Here is an 18,910-nt window from a genome sequence, read left to right on the forward strand (position 1 = left end):
TTATCAGGGGATGCTGGTAAAGCTGGTCAGGTTGTTACCGAATGCAGGTTCGTGTGTCTGAAGCACAGTGAGGCCAAACAAACCTAAAGGTTGGAGTCTGGAGAAGAGAAAGATTTATTGCAGGATCGAGCAAGGAGAGGGGTGGTCCGTGTTCCAAAACCCCTGAAATCTCCAAAGGATTTCAGCAAAACATTTTTAAAGGCCAGGTGAGGGAGGGACATCCCAGGGCATGTGATCAGCTCGTGCACAATCCTCTGATTGGCTGATGTTGAGGCCACAAGGCAGGTAACATTATCCATCCTTAGGTGCCAGAAGGTCTGGGGGCTACGTGCTCATGATCATCAAGGAGTTCATTTCTTCCATTGGGTGGTGGTTTTTCGCATCTGAAAACTCAAGAAATATGCCTGAGATACTATTATTTGAGTACTTCAGAGAGAAACTACAATAGAGGATATGGGGGATGGGTCTGCCCTAGGAAGGCCCCATAGGGTACTGCTTGGTTACAAGGTGACCATACTTTGAGAACCACTGCTCTAGTGGCTTGGAATGTTAAGAAAGCAATGGAAGAATCCCTTCCCAGATCTAGATTCTAGTATCACCAGCTATTTTGGTGGGAGGAAGGGTAAGTTTTGTCCTTGCTTGGACTTCTTGTTCATTTATATCAAAGCCTATTTGAGGCAGTGCATTTGGCAGTCCTGCAGATCTGTCTTTTGCTTCAACAGTGTTTGGAATGAACAGACCCAGGGACGCTCCTTGCTCCAGCCCCCGACCACCCTCCAACCTTTCTTCCTTTCGCAACCTTTGGAATCAGACACTCAGCTATCCTCAGCCTCCAGGACAGGCCAACACCAGTTTTTGAGCTTAGCTCCTTATCACTGATCAACCACGAGTTCCCAGGTTCGTCAGAATTATTCCACCGAGGTGGAGGCCCCCGTCCACCGCCTGTTCATCTTGCATCTGTGGACACTTACCTCTCTCTGAGCATCTATTTCGACAGCAACAATGGGACTCTGGACAGTATGGGCCACATTTTTTGCCAACTGGCTGAGGAGAAGTGTGAGGGCGCCCAGCGCCTCTGGAAAATGCAAAACCAGTGCTGCGGCCACGCCCTCTTCCAGGATGCGCAGAAGCCTTCTCAGGATGAGTGGGGTAAAACCCAGGATGCTGTGGAAGCCGCCATTCTTAGGGAGAAGAATCTGAACCAGGCATTATCGGATCTGCGCGCCCTGGGTCCTGCCCTTGCACACTCCCAGCTCTGTGACTTCCTGGAGAGCCGCTTCCTGGAGGAGCAGGTGAAACTCATCCAGAAGATGGGCGACCACCTGACCAACCTCTGCAGGCTGGCTGGTCCGCAGGCTGTGCTGGGCGAGTATCTCTTTGAAAGGCTCACCCTCGAGCCAAACAGGAGTCTCTGAAGTCCAGCCGCATCTGAGGAGACCCTCTGGCGTCAGAGCTTCTGCCTGAAGCCCCGCTCTGCAGCCACTAGGCAGCTTTGTAACCGCCCTGGAGCCCTCTCCCAAGCCTTGGACCAAATGGAAACAATAACGCTTTTTGCAGAAGGAAAATAAAAAGCCTATTTGAAATACAAACAGAATAAAGCGAAAAAAAGAAATATATACATATATTCATGTTCTTTTAACATATGAATTGCCCCACTTTATCTGTGTGAAATAAGTTTGTTCCCATTATTGGGCTGGTTCTCAAGCTTTGCTGCTCGTTTGAATTACCTAAAGAGCTTTGAAGAAAAACATTGGTGTCTGGGTCCCAGCCCCAGAGATTTTGATACAGTAGGTCTAGGCAGGAGCCTGGGCACGGGGAGGTCTCAGAGTTCCCCAGGTGATTCTAATGTGCAGCAACTTTGTGAACCACCTCTTGGCTTCAATGCCGCTAGTCATCAGATATTAAATCTAAGACACATGGACTACTAGTGCGTGAGCTCTGTTGCTAGGTGTATTCCATTTTCTTCCTCCTGGAAGATTTGTGCCAGGGAAAATGATTGATAGTTGTGTTACTTCTCTGAAATGGATGGAAATTTCCAATTAGCATGAACAGGGGAGGGTGAATGGGTGAATGCAATAAGGTGTATCATTTACGTATTGCCCTATGTGTATGGCTAGAAGCTTTTGCAACTGAGGTCTGCCCTACTTTTCATGCTAATGGTAATGCTTGTCCTCCTAATGCAGCTGTAAACCTTACAAGCCCATAGGTAGACAGCATCACAAAATATTTACCCCTCCCCACTGACCCACTCTCAAGCTTCACTCCCCTTCCCCAATACACAAATGTACATCAATGCACTTGAGACCAATATCAACATACTGACCTTCAATTCTTCTACTTTGCAGCTTCCCTCTTATCAGGAGATGTCAGCATTTAGTGCAAGGACAAATGCTTGCCTCTTGAGGAGTAATGTAGACAAAGCCTCCAAGAGACAAATAGCCCTCAGGGAGGGGGAAATAGTCTTTCAAAAAGGTTGATGCCCAGAGGAGGCATTTTCAGTCATCTCAGCTTAGAGGTCAAATATCCAAAATTAAAAAGGTTAAAAAAAGAAGAAGAAAGCAAGGAAGAAAGGAAGGAAACAATTTTCTTATCTCATAGTAATAAGGCAGTTTTCCTTAAAAAAAAGACTTAAATTCTCTTTCCTAATCAAAATGTGCTTTTCCATCTTTAGACTATTCCTCTTATATCCTGTATTATTCATGATGTTTAATTCTTGAAATAGCACATAGGTGAAAACAGAAGCTAACCTCTTGTTCACTATGAATTAAATCTTCTTTTCCTAGGACCCGTCTACAATGTACAATTTGGGGTTGGCCAACATGATTATTTTCTCTGAAATATGTTACAGCATTTTGCCTTTTCAATATATAGTTATACAATACATTGTTAACACAACATATTTAATATAGTCAATATAGTAAATACAACTATAACACACATGATATGATGCCACTTTGGTGATTTTCTTCATCCATGTAATTCTGAAATTTGACAGTATAGTTTTCATATTCTAATGAGCTGAGTATTACCTTTTCAAGGATAGAAAAATAAAATAAATTCATAATATTCTTGTGTGGTTTGCCCCTGGGGTGGATTACCATAATGGGGGGATATTTGAGCCTTTCCCCAAGTCATTAAAAATCCTCCAGCAAGCAGCCGCTTGTCCTCTCCAGGGAGTGGGGGGAAAGGATCTTTAATCATAATAATCCTGGGGGGAGAAATCTCGGAAATAAGACATCTGCTTCTGTGCCTTGTTGTTTTGCAGAATAGCAATGATTGCCTTAGCAGCTTCTATTGCCATATGTATACAATAAGTAAATGAACATAAAATTGAATGAATGCATAAAAGAAAGATAAACCCACCCAGCTTAACAAACCCACTCTCTCACCTGCTGTGCCGCAAAACATGAAAGAAAGAATCACGGGATCATAAGGATTAATAAAATAACAGTCTCTGTTAACAATATTGACAGGAGGTATAAGGATAATTTGTCTGATGTGGGACCAACAGCTTAACTAACTGCTTAATTCTTTTTTTAAGGGCAATTCATTCATTTATTGTTTAAAGATTGCAAGACAACATCTGAATTTTTGTAGCACAATTTAAATGGTTTACTTTTCTGATAAAGCAGAGTATCATAGCAAAAACAATTAGTTTCCGGTAATATCTATATCTCTATTCAGAATTAAGTCTTCCACAGACATGTAACCTGGAAGCAAAAGCCTGTTACAATAAGCAAAGCTTCAACGGAGTGGCTACTTTTCGGGCCAGGGAAAGGTTCATCCCTATAGGCGGATGATGTGCTATGTAAAATGGCTGCAAGGTCACAGCCTTGAGGGCGTTGGAAGTCTAGTATCCTATTCCACATTAAGTAGTTCGGGGAACTTCAAACGTCCGTTCATCTGCAACCAAGCTGGCAACCTTTAACTGATATTTCAAGCAGGTAAGAAATAAATGAAAAGAAATCCCTACATTGATGTTCCTTGATTTACACTGTTAAATGGTTCATTAACATGTAATTCTGGCTAAGAATTATATTTGAGACTCCTTGCCCAGATTTTGGTTAACAGTACAAATCTTTCAGAAATTCATGTTTTCATTAATCAATAATTTGTCAGCTAGGATACGTTCAGGCATCAGCTGCAACTTCAAAATAGGTGCACTGCCTCAGCGCTTTGGAAAGACATAATCTAAAACACTAATAGCAGACAAAATATCTGTTACTAGACAGCATATGTGCAGTACAGCAAGACAAAAACATATTCATATGTGCCACGGACCAGCCTCAGAAAGAGGATTTCACTGCCCAGGGTCAGAAGGGACGGGGTAAGGAACTGAAGTAGCACCGACGAATGGGGTCAGAAGGACCAAGACAACTGATGGTTGCAAGGCAAGTTTTATTATGCTACAGTTGCAGATTATATAGACTAGAAAAGGGAAGGTTGCCAGGCGGTGGTTTACATGATCTAATGACTGTCTCGGCTCAAAGTTAACTTCCCTGGGAGAAAACCCATAAACCCAGAATCATCCAAAATAACCTGCACGTGCAGGGTGGAGACAGATTTGCTTGTCTCATTTTACATTCTTTCTGATTTCTGGGCCCTGGTGATTTATCTCCCATGGAATGGAACAAGGAGGGGAACAAGTAGGGACAGTCCCTTTGAGCAGCGGCGGCATGCCTGGCATGTCTGTAGCCTGCTCTCAAAGCTGACTGCTTCCCACAGGTCCCCCTTTTTTATTTTTTAATTTTTGCTGCAAAATAATTCCATGAACCTTAGTGCCGAGAGTAGTATACTGTTGCATGAGGATACGAAACAGACATGAGAAGATTATTATCAATAATAGGCAAATTATGGCCAGGGTAATAAATCCTGACAACCCTCTAGTAATCCATGACTAAGGGTTTAACCACTTTAAATGATCCAGTAAACTTTGAATTACATCTTCTCGTGAAATATCATCAAGATGTGCATTTTGTATATCCTGAATTTCAGCACCTAATTTCTTAAGATCAAGACTAATATTATTATCTGACCAAACACTCAGCAGATGCATTTTTACTTTTTCCCATTCCCAAATACAGTCATTGTACTTGTAAGGAATAACACAAATCCACATATACTTTGCATGACAAGCTAAACGCATCCTCAATTTTAATGCTGCCATCTGATCTCCAATCCTCAAAATTGCGTTTTTAAATTCATCTAACTTGTTATTAATCTGTAAATCTATGTGACTTTGTAAAGATTAAACAAGACTGGTATTTTGAGATAATTGATTAGCAAAGTGAGCATGATTAATACTCTGTGAAAGAGCAAGACGGGCAGTAGCCGCGGTAGCATACAGAGCAGCCAAGGCAAGTAAACTTACTATTAGCCACCCAATAAAGCGTCTCCTTCTCTGTAAGGCTTTGGAGAGTTCCACCCATGCCTGTACTCCAGTATCTTCATACCAAGGTTCTCTCAGATGTACAGGCACCATAACATATATGGGTTGCCTTAGTATAAGCACAGATTGTGTTCCTGCAGAAGGGAACATACAACTGCTAAAAATACAATGAACACAGCTAATATTATATCTTCCTTTGGAAGAATTACCAATGTTAATAAAACCAATCAAAAGTGTATATGGAGGAGCAACACAAGTTATAACAGGTGTATTGGAATAAGTTAGAGCTAGTTTCCATATATTCCAGTTCTTTTGAAATGTGATAAACCTATCTATGATGGGAATAGAAGAGAGAAGAATTGACCCCTTGGTATGATCTGTAGTACACCATATTTGGTTAGTATTCCAAGATGCATTGCAACGTTCAAAATTGGATCCAGCAAAGTTAATGGTCATAAAAGGAGGAAACTGAGTTTTTGATCTTCTGTTAAGAATAGTAACCTTATGTCCAACTATAAGTATCCCTTGTCCTCCAAGTAAATGCTTCATACAGAAATAATTTCCTGAATCTTCACCTGGAACCTTGGCTATAGTAATAGCGGAATCCCGAAGTGGTGAGGCATATGAGATTCGACCTCTAATATTAATAGCTTGCCCATTTTTATACCAAATGATGGTATCCTTAAGATCCTCTCATCGGCTGGTAGCCGGGCCTGTAAGAGTAATGTTGGTTCCTGTAAAATGAAGGTTCATGAAAGCAAAACAGTGTAATAAATGAGTGATAACATGTTTAGTAGCTTCTCGGGTCTGTGCTGTAGCACAGAGGAAACCAGAATAAGTATCAATAGTGACATGAACAAATTGTAATTTCCCAAAAGACGGGATATGAGTAACATCCATTTGCCATATATGACTAGGTAATAATCCACGAGGATTAACACCATAATGTGGAACAGGAAGGTGAGGTAAGCACTGTGGGCATTGCTGAAGAATTTGTCGGGCGGCTTCACGAGTAAGGGAAAATTCTTTGTGTAACGTAGCCGCTGACTGATGGTGTAAAGCATGTGATTGCTGTGCTGCTTGTGAAGCAGTTTGATCATAATTTACCATAATATGAGGGTGTCCAGGACATGGACCATGAGTATCAACAGTATGAAGATAATGAATGCAATACCTTAGCCATTCTTGACAGCATGACGAACGGAAAGGAGGAGGACGGTAAATTGGGATATGTCCTGCTTTAGGGAAAAGAGATTGAGGAGGAAGAGGAACTTTAACTTTATTTTTGGGAGGAAAACGCACAGGATAAAGATCACGTTTAGATCGAGTTAAAACATCTGCAGTCGCATTAAGTTTAGACAATGGACCAGGCAAGTTAGAATGAGCACGGATATGCAGAGCTGCAACACGACCATCGTGGGAACGAATAAGCTGTTGAAGCAAACGAAAAGAGGATGATAATTCAGGGTCATTAGTATGTCCTCTGGTCGCAGTCTCCAGAAGAAATAATAAGCTGATAAGATATTTACTATCAGAAAACAAATTAAAAGATATAGAAGGCAAATGTTTAAAAGCCATAATGACAGCATACAGTTCAACACGTTGAGCTGAAGTCAAGGAAGTTTGTTTAATGAGTTTGGTTCCGTCGTCAATGATTACAGTAGCCACTCCTGAAGAAGAACCATCTGTAAAAACCAAAGGTACATGAGGAATAGGCTGTTGCCTAATTATAGAAGGAAAGATGTAACAGTTAACTTTGTCAAATTGGATCAATTTATCAGCAGGGTAATGGCATTCCAAGGTACCTGAAAATCCTGCAAGAGCAAGACCCCATTCATTACTATGTTGAAAAAGCCAATTTTGTTGACTAACTGAATAAGGGATAATAATTTGAGAAGGTTCTATACCCAGAAGTTGTAAGCATCTAGTTCTACCTTGCATTATTAGCTTACTACTAAGTTCAAAATAAGGGTTAATAACCTTAGAGGATGTAGTTTTCATATGAATCCATTCAATAATTCCAACAGTTTGCCATAAGATGGCAGTAGGCACATGAGGTGTTGGACAAGCAATTAAAGAAATTGGCAGGTGAGTATGCATTCGAGTTAATTGTGCAGAGCTGATAGCTCTATTAACTATTTGTAAAGCTTGAAGTGCTTCTGGAGTCATAGAGCGTGAAGTAGAAGGATCTGAGTCACCTTTAAGAATATCAAACAAAGGCTCTAATTGAGCAGTAGTAAGTTTTAAGGAAGGCCTTGGCCAATTAATATCTCCAAGTAATTTTTGAAAATCCTTTAATGTTTTTAAATTATCAACTCGAATTTGCAGTTTTTGAGGCCTAATGGTAGTGTTATCAATATATTTTCCCAAATAGAAAAATGGAGATTGTCTTTGAATTTTTTCTGAGGCAATGACCAAGCCAAATGATTGTAAGGATTGTTGTAAAAATTGAAAAGCAGTCCTAATAAAGAAATATTATCTGTGGCTAAAAGTATATCATCCATATAATGTATGAGATATAACGTTGGAAACCTTTTTCTCACAGGAGTTAAGGCCTGAGCCACATAGTTTGGGCATAATGTAGGACTATTTGCCATGCCCTGAGGCAATACTTTCCATTGAAATCTCCTCATGGGTTCCTTAAAATTTAAGGAAGGCAAGCTAAAAGCAAAATGTTTTCTATCTTCAGGAAACAAAGGAATAGTGAAAAAAAACAATCTTTTAAATCTATAACTAAAAGATGATAATTGTGTGGTATGGCTGTTGGAGAGGGTAGGCCTGCTTGAAGAGCTCCCATTATTAGCATAGTTTTATTAACAGCTCTTAGATCCGGTAATAACCTATATTTTCCAGATTTTTTCTTGGTAATAAATATAGGAGTATTCCAAGGACTATTGGAAATTTCTAAATGCCCTAATTGTTCCAGTACTAATTGCTCTGCAGCTTCTAATTTCTCCTTTGTGAGGGGCCATTGGCCCACCCATACAGGGTCATCACTCAGCCAAGTAATTGGATCAGCAGTGAGTGGAGGAGAATCCAAGGCCCCTAAGAAAAACCCAAACCTTGTCTATCATTTTTTATTTTCACATCAATAGGATAGACAGTTCCTTGTTGATTTGTCCCCAGTCCTTTTGTGGGAAGAAATCCTTGATCCAACATCATATTAGAGACTTGAGAATTTGGACTATAAAGTAATACTCCCATTTCTTTTAATATATCTCGGCCCCAGAGGTTTAAAGGCAGCCTAGGCAAAACATAAGGCTGGAAGTATCCTGAATGGCCTTCACTATCTTGCCATAATAATAACTGACTACTTTGCATAGGAGAAGAACTCTGTCCTATTCCTTGAAGTTCTGTAATAGTAGGACTAACGGGCCAATGTTTAGGCCAGTGAATCTGTGTCATAACAGAGACATCAGCTCCAGTGTCTAACAAACCTGAAAAAACCTTTCCATTAATGGTTCATTTCCTTTCTGGACGTTCTTTCCCTATCTTCTGAATCCAGTAGGCAGCATTAGATGATCCAAAAGCCTTTGTGTCTCTCTTTTGATGTTGTAAAATTTGTCCATGAGGTACAAAGGGCAAAAGTAGCAATTGTGCAATTTTATCCCCAGGAGAAATCATTATTATATTTTTAATAGTTTGTGCCATGATTTTTATTTCTCCTTCGTAGTCACAATCTATGACTCCTGGCATAATAGTTAAACCCTTCATGGTGACACTACTTCTTCCCAATAATAGTCCCATCAAACCCTTGGGTAAAGGTCCATAGATGCCCGTAGAGAAGGCCTGAGGACCCATTTCAGGAGTTAATACATATCGGGCGGAGGTACTGTGGTCCAGTCCTGCGCTTCCTGCTGTTTCTCTGGAAAGCAAAGATATTGTATGTTTTTGTTTTTGGTTAATGTCTGATTGATAGTTTGAGGAGGATACACAGACATTGCCCCTATTATCTGTTGGGGCAGGGGAAGGCCCCGGGAGGAGTTTCCCGACAGTGGTGTTCCATCCTTGTGGGCCACTGAGCGACAATCTCGTGCCCAACGTTTTCCCCTATTGCATTTAGGGCATAAACCAGGGATTTTCTGACCATCTGGAGGGTTTTGAGTAGGGAAGGAAGGACCAGGGTTACAGTGAAAAGATCTACATTCTCCAGCAAAATGACCTGCCTTTCCGCATTTAAAACTAGTCTTTGTTCTCTTTGGATTGTTTTTAAACCCCACTTTAGTTAATGCTGCAGCCATAGCAGCACCCTGTATATAAGCAGGCCCAATGTCTGCACAAAGGCGAATACAATCCTTCAATGTTCCCCGTTTTCTCCAAGGTCGAATCGCAGCCTGACATGTATTATTAACATTTTCCAAAGCAAGTTGCTTAACTACAATTGTACCAGTGAGTCCATCCACAATGAGCCTCCCCACCGGCTGTAACAATCTATCTACAAAATCAGCATATGGTTTATCAGGTCCCTGTCTAATTTTTGAAAGATCCTCAGTTTTGTGTGTAGAAGATAATTTCCTCCAGGCTTGTAATGCCAAATGATTTATTTGAGGATAAGCAACAAAGGGATAAGTTAATCGATCTTGTAAAGCAATATATGGTCCTTCCCCAATCAGCATATGATAATCAACTGGAATATTATGGGTAGCATTCTTTTCTGCTTGTTCAGCAGCCCGTTCATAAAAATCAAACTTCCATATTAAATAATCTCCACCATTTAAACAAGCTCGTGCAATAGACTGCCAATCAGCAGGGGGAAGAGCTTCTCCTGTAATAGTGTCAACCATAGCAGTAGTAAAAGGAGCAGTGGGCCCATATTGAGCACAAGCAGATTTTAAATCTTTCAAAACATTAAAAGGAAGAGCCTGATGCTCCCTAATAGCCTGTTGAGGATTATTAGGATCAGGTCTTTCCGTGACAGGACAACAGAAAATAGGATCTTCTCCTCGTTTTATTGCTGCTTGTACAGCACGTTGCAAGGGACTGAGCATTTTTACAGATGGAGAATTTTGAGGAAGACAGTCCTTACTAATGTGCAGCTTTTGCACTGACTTATCTATTATAGCCATTAGAAAATCATCCTCAGGATATTTCTCTCTTTTATGTTTAAAAGCCTCATCTGTTAAGTCAAAATGTCCCTCTTCATCTGAAATATTTAAATTAATTAGCTCTTTCGGTTTAGGAAGTGGCGACACAGTAGCTGATAATACAGTCTTTTCTTCTGTCAGAGGCTTATGTTTTTCTGACTTTACATTCAAATCAACACTATCATGAGAAGAACCTAAACATATTTTTATCAGATTTCACAAACTAAATGTAACAACGGCAGTATGAGTAGGCCCTCGAGACTCATAATAATTTTTTAAATCTTCTCCAACTTTCTGCCAGATTTCTATGTCACAGAGCCGCCATCAGGAAACCAGGGAGATACATCATGGATATGCTGCAAAAATTCAGTCAACTGTGAGGTAGAAACTTTATTACCCCGAGCTTGAAGCATCAAAAGTAAAACCGGAGCAAATAATTCACGCTCCTTTGAGCCCTTTTGCCCCATCTTATTTTACTTCTGACTGTTGCCTTATGCCTCTATTAGTTTCACTTTTACTCGTGTCCACACATATTTTGCATAAGGGTTCTCTTACCTGCACTTTATTTTTCTTTTCATTGGCTTCACGCTTCAGGTCCCTGTTCGGGTGCCACTTGCCGCGGACCAGCCTCAGAAAGAGGATTTCACCACCCAGGGTCAGAAGGGACGGGGTAAGGAATTGAAGTAGCACCGACGAATGGGGTCAGAAGGACCAAGACAACTGATGGTTGCAAGGCAAGTTTTATTATGCTACAGTTGCAGATTATATAGACTAGAAAAGGGAAGGTTGCCAGGCGGTGGTTTACATGATCTAATGACTGTCTCGGCTCAAAGTTAACTTCCCTGGGAGAAAACCCATAAACCCAGAATCATCCAAAATAACCTGCACGTGGAGGGTGGAGACAGATTTGCTTGTCTCATTTTACATTCTTTCTGATTTCTGGGCCCTGGTGATTTATCTCCCGTGGAATGGAACAAGGAGGGGAACAAGTAGGGACAGTCTCTTTGAGCAGCGGCGGCATGCCTGGCATATCCGTAGCCTGCTCTCAAGGCTGACTGCTTCCCACACATATGTTGGCTTGTTTAAGCCTCAAGCCCTCGATCCTTTGTTGAAATACAATAATTTCATTCCTATGGTTTTCAATACCAAAAACTCAACCTCCAGGAGGGCTAAAGTCTAATTTGTACTCCAAACCAAGTAGCAGTGCAGTTCGCAACTACTGAGGCTGAATCCATAAAGACTTCAAGACCACGACCAGAAGACAAGTTATTATATATAATACCCTAGAAGGCCTGAAACATAATTATCATATACATAGCTGGTCCTTCAGAGCTTTTTACCTATAACATGTTTTTTGATGAAAGTTATTTAATGTACTGGAGATAACTGTGACTTACTGATCAAATATTTGAATACTTATACTTACCTGGGATTTCATTTCTGCTGAAAGAAAAAGGAAGAACAGGACTCTCCTAAAAAAAAAAACAAACTTTAGAAATGAAAGTAAAAATCTTATCACACACTCTCACTTTTGGAAGCAGCATAGAGGGGCAGTCAATGGTAAAACACTGGTGAAATATGTCAAAACTCTAGGCCAAAAATCCATTATTATTATCGTCAGTGACAGTACCACAACTGTGCCCTTCATAATTATAAGTACTCCTAAGAATCTTCATTTGGCACCAGATGATGTGTTGAAGAGAAACACTCTGGGAGGTTGTGAATCACACTTGGTATTTTGTTAGCCAAGTTACAGGAGAATTTTTAAAGTGGGGGGAAGGGAAGAAGGAAACGGACCAGAAAAAGAATTGAAGCCATCATCTACAAACCAACAAAGCACTGAGAGTTCCAAACGTTATGTCAGACACTAAAGTGACTGATATAGGCTCAAGTGGTTTATAAAACCTATAAAAAGACTACACCAGCAAAGTCCCCATTTATCGGTAGAGTTCAGAAACTAAAACAAGGAATATTTTAGCTTAAAACCTTATATCAAGAGAATCATATACACTTCACATGAATAAAAATACCTGAAACCAAACATTTTTAAAAGCTCCAATACCCAAGATATAAAGAAAAAATTAATTCAGAAGACTCAATCAATCCATGATAATCACAAAACGGCTGGGCAATCTCTATCTCCCTTCCACACTAACCATCCATCTCCTGGGAGACCAAGGGAGATCAGACCTTCCAGACTTACCTTCCAGACCCTCCAGACACCTGGCTGCTGCAAAATTCGATGGAGACTCCTTGTGGAACAGCAGTTTCGCATCTCTTGGGTCTCTCCCTATTGTGATCATGCAGGAAGCAAGTCTGGCTGTGCTATTTCTTATCATTGTCTGTCACCCATCTGCACCATGATATTGAAAAAGTAGTTCCCTTTCCCCCAGAAGGTTGAGGCTCAGCTACAGGGGTAATTCTCCTGGGCACACAGTCGTTATGTAGGCCGACTCAGTGACTTCAACAGGCTTAATCATGTGATCAGGTTTGTTGCCAGCTGCATAATGCTCCCACATCTGTAGATAGAGCCGCTCTAGTTCCATGGTGTATTGTTTGGTGTTGAACAGAGGGCTAGATGTTCTCTGCTTCCAGACTTTGCCACGAATTTTCTTCAGGTATTCGAGATCAGTTCCCAGTTTCACAGCTATCTCTTCATATTCTTGCCTATTTTTAGCAATCAGCTCAAGACAGCCTAAACAAGTGAGCTGGGAACCTGCAACTCGGGAAGCAAGAGTCTCTCCTGGCATAGTCACCATGGGGGTCCCTGCCCAAAGGACGTCCATCCCTGTGGTGTGTCCATTACAGAGTGGAGTGTCCAAGCAGACATCAGCCAGCTGGCCTCTCCGAACATGTTCCTCTTTAGGAGCAACAGGGGAAAAAATGACACGGTTCGGGGGAAGGCCCACATTTTGTGCGTACTGTTGAATATTTGCTTCTCCTGCTGCTGGAAAACGCAACAGCCACAGTACACTATTGGGAACACGCTTCAGAATATTTGCCCACATCTGCAAAGTAGATGGGTCAATTTTGTATAACTGATTAAAGTTACAGTACACAATGGCATCTTCCGGTAACCCGTACTGAGAACGTGTGGTTACAATAATGGTACGGGGAACCTCCTCTCCAGTGGCAGCCTTATTGTTGATCAGGGTAGTTGCCAGGCCATTGCTAATACTGAATCCATTCATTGGAATCTGAATTTGTCCTCTGTTAATCATTTCAATAACTGCTTCTGCAACAGTATTCATAGGAATGACAGGCATAGTAAGAGCTGTATTACTGCTGTCTGCTTTGTCTTCTCCATCAGGACATTTCATCTTGACTATTTGCACATCTGATAGACTATCAAGAAATGCTTGGAGGTCGATGCCATTCAGCACAATCCGATTGTCATAAAGGTGCCCATTGGACTTAAAATCGATGACGGCTTTTTTCTTTAGGTGAGGGAACATATTAGCATGATCACCAATAAAGAACGTATGGGGCATATAAGCCAGTTTCTCAGAATACTGCTCAGCAACTTCAGCAGGTGATGTTTCCTGATCAGTGATGATATAATCCATGAAAAGCATGCCACTAGTCCCAGGGTACCCCAGCCACATTGTCTGAATAGGAGCTGGCCTGAGAGCAAAGAGTTCATTTCGAGCACCCCTGCTATAACCATTCATATTTACAAGGATGTGTATACCATCTTGATGGATGCGATCAGCTGCTTTCTCATTGCATGGAATCTGAGAAAGATCAGTGAAATGATTGGCTTCTGCCATCACCTTCGCTCGGCAGTTTGTGCCATCATGTGGGCTCAGGGCATAACAGAATATCTCAAATTTATCAGGATTGTGCATGCCTGGAATAGACTGCATAAGGTGAGAAGTAGGATGGTTCCCAAAGTCAGAACTCACGTATCCTACATGCAGTCGACCGTCACTGAGCTTCAAGTCTTTTGGATGTTCATATGGTGGTTTATGAAGGGCACTTATATTAGCCAAGCAGAGGTTCCCATGCCTCTCAGCAATAGCCTTTCTGAAGCCATGAGGAAGAGGATAGAGCATACTATGATGAGGCTGCACAGAAGGCAACCTATTCTTCTCCAACTGGTCAGCCACAAAGCTGACCAACTTCTTCATTCGCTCATCATAGTCTGTCCAATCACAGACAACCTGCAGGCAATGAGCCAAATTACAATAAGCGTCAGGAAAATCAGGTTGAAGCTTCAGAACAGTGCGATCAGAAGCAATTGCTTCTGGAATATTCCCTGAATCCTGGTGAATGGAAGTCAGATTGCTGTGGGCATCCGCAAATGCAGGGTTGATCTGAACGGCACGAGTATAACACTGCAAGGCTCCCTGAACATCCTGCATCTCCCATAGAGTGTTTCCCATATTACAGTACGCATCAGCAAAGGTAGGACTGATTCGAATAGCCTCCTTATAATGCATCAGAGCTTCGTGCCGTTTTCCCTGCTGCTTCAATACACTTGCTAAATTTGAATGGGCATCAGCAAAGTCTGGGCAGAGCTCTAATGCTTTACGATACAAGCGAACTGCCTCTTCACTGTTTCCCTGTTCTCCTTTGATATTGGCTAGGTTATTCAGAGAGTCTGCATGGGTGGGACACAGCCGGAGAGCTGTATGATAACAATCTTCTGCTTCAGCAACACTGCCCTTCTCTTTGAGAGCGTTGGCTAGGTTGCAGTAAGCATCAGGGAAATGTGGTTGCAATTCAATAGCTCGCCTGTGGGTGTCTATTGCCAGATCCACCAGGCCTTGCTCGTAGTATACACAAGCCAGGTTGCCATGTACCACTGCATGATTTGGACTCAAGCTTAGGGCACGAAGGTAAGCTGCCACAGCTCTGTCAAAAATCCGTGCCTCATTGAAGACATTTCCTAAATTGATATAAGCATCCAGAAAATTGGGGTCAAGGGTGACAGCCTTTTCAAAGTGATGAATTGCAAGCCAAATCTCCCCTTGTGCATTGAAAACACAGCCAAGATTACTCCAAGCTACTGCAAAGTTCGGTTGCATCTCGATTGCTTTCAAATAACATGCCTTGGCTTCTTCTAAGCCACCCAGGGCTTTGAGCAGGTTCCCCAGGTCACTGCGAACACAGTACAAAGAAGGATTGTACTGAAGAGCAGAGACGTAAGCTTGTACTGCCCCTTCCATGTCGCCTGCCGCTACCAAAGCGGCTGCCAGGTTAATAGAACCATCGATGAAATCTGGTTTGAGATGCAATGCATGCCGGTAATGCTCAATTGCTTCCTGCAACTGCCCTCTTTCCTTGTACACTTTCCCCAAATTTGAATAGGCTTCTGCCAGAAGAGGGTTCTGTTTAATTGCCAGAGTACTAAAGTGGGCAGATCTGTCCAGCCTTCGACACTGGAAGTGTAGAGATGAAAGCAATAAAAGTACACCAGTATTGCCTGGCTCTTGTCTCCAGAGCTGCATGCAGTGTCTCTCAGCTGTCTCAAAATCTCCTGCCTGATATTCTCGATGTGCCAGCTCAGCTAACCCTTGGAAGGAAAGCATATGTTTCATTGGTTCTGTGCTGTCGGCCACATTGCCCACGGAAGACGCCATCTGGAGCTTCTGGAGAGAGTGAAAAAAGGGGGTAATGGAGTCCCGCTGCCGCCACTACTGGCAAGAATGTTTCTAGTGGTAGCAAACACGAGCGCAGCAGCCATACCACTGCTTTGGCACGCGTAAGCGGCGGCAACAGTTACAGGCACCGAACCTTAGGAACTATGGTTGGCCATCTACCTCTCATGCTCTTGAAATCTTAATTCTTAACCCTGCCCTCTTCCACCATTTTTCTCCTAATCAGGGAATAAAAATTACCTATCCATTTGCCTTAGAAGAAATCAAAAGTCAGTAGGCCAAACACTTTTTAAAATATTGTTTTCTGTCCAGTTGGAAATGAAATACATGATTGACTTTTCTTCATCATTCATATAGTCAACGTGGAAAACATTAGGGCCGTGAATTTCAATACAGTAAGATGAGAAAATTTTAAATTGGCCTTCCCAAACCACTAATAAGTAAGCGATGTTGTATAGAATGCTAAAATCTTAGAGACTGAGTTTGATATTTTAAAAGTTCTGCGAACATTAGCTAATTTCTCCTCATCAAATTTCTCATGCCTCAAACCTGAGTATTACTTTTTAAAAGATAAATTTATTTATTTTTATTTATTTATTTTTATCTTGGCTGCGTTGGGTCTTCAGTGCTGCGTGCAGGCTTTCTCTAGTTGCGGTGAGCAGGGGCTACTCTTTGCTGCAGTGTCCGGGCTTCTCATCACAGTAGCTACTATTGTTGTTCCACAACTCTATGGGTTCCTTTTTAGGTCCTACAAAGAACCCTAGAAATTAGTTCAGGTAATTATAGGTTTTTGCAAAATTGTCAAATGTGAGATATTTTAATTTCCATCAGGTAAGTCCAGCGTCTATTTCTTTGTCAATTTTCCTTCTATCATATTCTGCTATGTTGGATCATATTGGATTGGTCACAGGCTTTTTTGAAATCTGGCTAAGGAGATGTTTTAAGTGAGGCTATTATGTGATTTTCAGACACCACCATATGTAATTGACTATATAATATCCCATTACAGGAATAACTTTCAGTACTCTTACTGACTACTCTACTGACTTAACTAGCACAAGACACAGAAGCATAAGGGCAAAAACAACCTTACAATATAGCCATGTCTTGCACTTCACAGCTCTCAAAGCATGTGTGTGTGAAGAAGAAAAAAAGAACTGAAAAGTATAAAACCAGAAGTTATTCTGTGGAAAATTATTTCAATCATCAGGCATGTGAAAGATAAGTCAAAGATTCAGTTTTCTTCAATGCTTAGTAAAAACGGAAATTTCCTTCCGTCAAGAATATACTCCAGGGCTTCCCTGGTGGTGCAGTGGTTGAGAGTCTGCCTGCCGATGCAGGGTACATGGGTTCGTGCCCCAGTCTGGGAAGATCCCAAATGCCACGTAGCGGCTAGGCCCGTGAGCCATGGCCACTGAGCCTTCATGTCCGGAGCCTGTGCCCCACAACGGGGAGAGGCCACAACAGTGAGAGGCCAGCATACCGCAAAAAAAAAAAAAAACCCAATATACTCCAGGGGCTTCCCTGATGGCACAGTGGTTAGGAAGCCACCTGCCAATGCAGGGGACATGGGTTTGAGCCCTGGTCCGGGAAGATCCCACATGGTGCAGAGCAACTAAGACCGTGTGCCACGACTATGGAGCCTTTGCTCTAGAGCCCGTGAGCCACAACTACTGAGCCTGCGAGCCACAACTACTGAAGCTTGTGTGCCTAGAGCCTGTGCTTTGCAACAAGAGGAGCCACCGCAATAAGAAGCCTGCACACCGCAACAAAGAGTATCCCCCAGTCGCTGCAACTAGAGAAAGCCTGCGCACAGCAACGAAGACACAACACAGTCAAAAATAAATAAATAAATAAATAAAAGAATAGACCCCATCAATAATGTGTGTAATGGAATGGTGTCAATGAGTATTTTATCAGAATTCCTGTAATGCACAAACCTATAGCAGTACTGAAATCAGTAATGCATGTATAATAGTAAATATTTATGAGGAAGTAATCCATAGAGGTTTTCTCAAAGTTAACATTGAACATTAATGCGACATTATCAATAATAAATTGTGACGCTGAAATAAACTTTTCTAAACTATTAATAACTAAAAGCAAACTCTAATCAACCATGTGAGAAGAAATCTATGTCTATAAACTACAAAGTTTATTTCTTAAAATTTTATTTCTAAAACACATAAACTGTCATATGAGGAGGCAGTTAAAGAATATATAGCTACAAGAGTGGGGAAAAAGTTTTATAGAGACACATCTGGCAGCAGTTAATTTTCAAATGTCATTTTTCTAGATTTTGTGACACCTACAGTATTGATATTTGAAAGCATTAAAAAAATTGTATTTTGAAGATTTGCTACTTCCAGGTAGAGTAAAATATTTTGAAGCAAAACAACATTTCCACTGAGAAAAATTTAAAAAGCCAAATAAAATAGTCAGCATTCAATCAAAAAGTTCTAGACATACCAAGAGATAGAATCATATGACTAAAATTCTAAGAAAAGAACAGATAATACACAAATATTTATATAAGATATTGTGTATATTTATCAGGAAAAGTCTTTATCAAGAAAAGACTTTAAAATCATCAGAATTAATATTACATTTTATTTATTTGTATATTTTATTTATATATAGATATTTATATATTTATATAAAGAACTTAAAGATAAAGCCCTAGTTAAGGCAGTGACCAAAGCAGTAGCAGTGGGAGTGAAAAGAAATGGTTATATTCAAGGATATTTTGTCAGTAAAAGTCCAAGATCAAATGTCTGACTGCATACATGGGATGGATAGACGGAGTGGGAAAAATCAAAGTGAACTATAGAGGT

General features: G+C 41.1%; 1 protein-coding gene across 1 annotated transcript; it reads right to left on the bottom strand.

Annotated features, from left to right (window-relative positions):
• Positions 1 to 12,881: 12,881 nt before the first annotated feature.
• On the bottom strand, positions 12,882 to 16,058 carry LOC132499894 (UDP-N-acetylglucosamine--peptide N-acetylglucosaminyltransferase 110 kDa subunit-like). Its single transcript, XM_060114565.1, has one exon. It carries the CDS (start codon positions 16,056 to 16,058, stop codon positions 12,882 to 12,884), a length of 3,177 nt encoding a protein of 1,058 aa, XP_059970548.1.
• Between the last annotated feature and the right edge of the window lie 2,852 nt (positions 16,059 to 18,910).

Source organism: Mesoplodon densirostris, chromosome 12, assembly GCF_025265405.1.
Source record: "Mesoplodon densirostris isolate mMesDen1 chromosome 12, mMesDen1 primary haplotype, whole genome shotgun sequence".
Lineage (NCBI taxonomy): Eukaryota > Metazoa > Chordata > Mammalia > Artiodactyla > Ziphiidae > Mesoplodon > Mesoplodon densirostris.

Bases quoted from the DNA above. Each gene is read 5' to 3' on its own strand.
- LOC132499894 (XM_060114565.1), bottom strand. From the start codon at position 16,058: ATGGCGTCTTCCGTGGGCAATGTGGCCGACAGCACAGAACCAATGAAA.